This window comes from Palaemon carinicauda, chromosome 12 (assembly GCF_036898095.1).
Source record: "Palaemon carinicauda isolate YSFRI2023 chromosome 12, ASM3689809v2, whole genome shotgun sequence".
NCBI classification, from domain to species: Eukaryota; Metazoa; Arthropoda; class Malacostraca; order Decapoda; family Palaemonidae; genus Palaemon; species Palaemon carinicauda.
In genome coordinates, this window is record NC_090736.1 from 156,512,938 (window position 1) to 156,515,667 (window position 2,730).

The 2,730-nt window shown below is 36.1% G+C and overlaps 1 protein-coding gene across 1 annotated transcript in view; it reads right to left on the reverse strand.

Annotated features, from left to right (window-relative positions):
- LOC137651156 (uncharacterized) overlaps nt 1-2,348 on the reverse strand; it is a 4,365-nt gene extending 2,017 nt beyond the window's left edge. Inside the window, exon 1 of the mRNA XM_068384295.1 lies at nt 2,292-2,348. Coding sequence (XP_068240396.1) covers nt 2,292-2,348 — 57 coding nt within the window. The remainder of the gene's footprint in view (nt 1-2,291) is intronic.
- Nucleotides 2,349-2,730: the final 382 nt, after the last annotated feature.

A 2,730-nucleotide genomic window follows, 5' to 3' on the forward strand; every position in this document is an offset into this window, starting at 1 on the left:
GTTTAAACAAAACAATAATAAGAAAAAGAAGATAGAATAGTGTGCCCGAGTGTATATATATATATATATATATATATATATATATATATATATATATATATATATATATATATATATGTGTGTGTGTGTGTGTGTGTGTGTATGTGCGCGAGGTGTGAATGTGTTTCTACACATCTACACCTCTCTATGTGCTGACAGGCACTTGAGCACACCACGCTGTGATACGAGCGAATAAAGGAAATCGAGATAGAAACGCGTGCAAACAAACTTACACACTGGCATCCTTGTAATCATTCCCAGTTCCAGGAAAAACGCCGAGTCTGGAATATTCATGTATAGGATTCCTGCTCAACACTCGGGAAAGCAAACATAAAATCTCATCTGAAGGTTTTGCTTGTTTTCATTTTTTTTTTTTACACCATTCGCTAGAACCAACTTTGTATACTGTCATTACATAGTAATGACTATGATCTTGTTCTTTGTCTCTCTCTCTCTCTCTCTCTCCTCTCTTTTACACCATTCGCTGGAGCCAAATTTGTATAGTGTCATTACGAAGTACTGACTTTAAACTTGTTCTTTGTGTCTGGACACCGTCTCTCTCTCTCTCTCTCTTCTCTCTCTCTCTCTCTCTCTCTCTCTCTCTCTCCTCTCTCTCTCTCTCTTTCTTTTACACCATTCACTGGAGCCAAATTTGTACAGTGCCATTACGTAGTATCTGACTATGATATTGTTCTTTGAGTCTGTACACCATCCGTCTCTCTCTCTCTCTCTCTCTCTCTCTCTCTCCTCTCTCTCTCTCTCTCTCTCTCTCTCTGTTGCCTGTATAGATAAAAGCGTTAGATTTCTTCCCCAACATTGTCATTATTTCTTCCTTGAAAACAGTTTTTCTATTTTTACCACCCATATCGTGTTGTCTGAATAATGGCCCTCTCTCTCTCTCTCTCTCTCTCTCTCTCTCTCTCTCTCTCTAGCTAAATCGTAACTATCTTTTCCTACCATATGGAATGAATACTTAGCTCATTATGATAATGAGGCATACATTGGGATGGATAATTATGATGCTAGATATGCGGAATACTGCAAATGAGAGAGAGAGAGAGAGAGAGAGAGAGAGAGAGAGAGAGAGAGAGAGAGAGAGAGAGAGAGTGTGTTGCACGGACTTACAAGGATTTTGGATGTCTCAAAGACTTTTTAGTTTGACCGTGGAGACTCCATTTGCTCTTTGGTAGAGCAATTAAGTTTAAGCATTTAGAGTTCTTATGATCTTGTCTAACTTTATCTAGAATCTGTTTACTGTGTTACTGTTTACCACATCCGCTGGAAGTCTATTCCAAGTATTTTCTATATTGTCTGTAAAGAAATTGCCACATTGAGTGGTGTTATATCTTTTCAATTCCAGAGAGAGAGAGAGAGAGAGAGAGAGAGAGAGAGAGAGAGAGAGAGAGTGATACAAGGGTTTTGGATGTCTCAAAGACTTTTCAGTTTATCCGTGGAGACTCTATTTGCTCTTTAGTAAAGCGATTTAGTTTAAGCATTTACAGAGTTCTTATGATCTTGTCTAACTTAATCTAGAATCCGTTTACTGTGTTACAGTTTACCACATCCGCTGGAAGTCTATTCCAAGTATTTGCTATATTGTATGTAAAGAAATTGTCACAATGAGTGGTGTTATATCTTTTCAATTCCAGAGAGAGAGAGAGAGAGAGAGAGAGAGAGAGAGAGAGAGAGAGAGAGAGAGAGAGAGAGAGAGAGAGAGAGAGGATGTCTGAGTTCTTTAATGACTCTAATGACTAGAATAATTTATCAGAAACTTTAGACGTTTGATCATAATCTTCGATGAACGATTCGTTGCAATTTTCTTCACTAATGGTCTCAAATTGCTTCTCTTCAAGATCTATCCATTTCTGGTAATTAGTGATTCATTACTTTATGTAATAAGTAATCAAATCTAAAATTTTCAGGATTAGTATACAATTAAAAAGGTAATAAATCTATGAATTGAATTATTCATATTTTGGAGGATTAAAGGTAACTCATGAGCTGCAAAATAATGGACTCGAGTCAGATCAGAGAGGACCAGGCACTGGTTACTGTTGACTCAGCAGTTAGGCATTCACAAAGATGGGTTTCATAAAGCTACATCAACTTAGAAGTTTTCTTAAATTAAAAGTAGGTAATTTATTTGAATGTCTCAAACTTGTTCCTCGTTATTATTTTCCTGTCAGATTTCTGTGTTAACAAATCAACAATCCATTATTCGATAGTCTTGGACAGTGCCATAGCCTCTGTACCATGGTCTTCCACTGCCTTGGGTTAGAGTTCTCTTGCTTGAGGGTACACTCAGGCATATTTTTGCATCAAATTTCTCTTTCTCTTGTTTTGGTAAAGTGTTTATGGTTTATATAGGAAATATTTATTTTAATGTTGTTACTTTTCTTGAAATATCTTATTTTTCCTTGTTTCCAATCCTCACTAGGCTATTTTCCCTGTTGGTACCTCTGGGCTTATAGAATCCTGCTTTTCCAACTAGGGTTATAGCTTAGCAAGTAATAATAATAATAATAAGAATAATAATAATAATAATAATAATAATAATAATAATAATAATAATATTGAAAGGATTCTCGAAATTCTCAGTATTATCTAGTAAACAATTAATGGTTTATGGTTTAAGGCCCGTTCATGAACGACAGACGCAAGAGACAGTGACATTGCCCTATCGAGCAGATA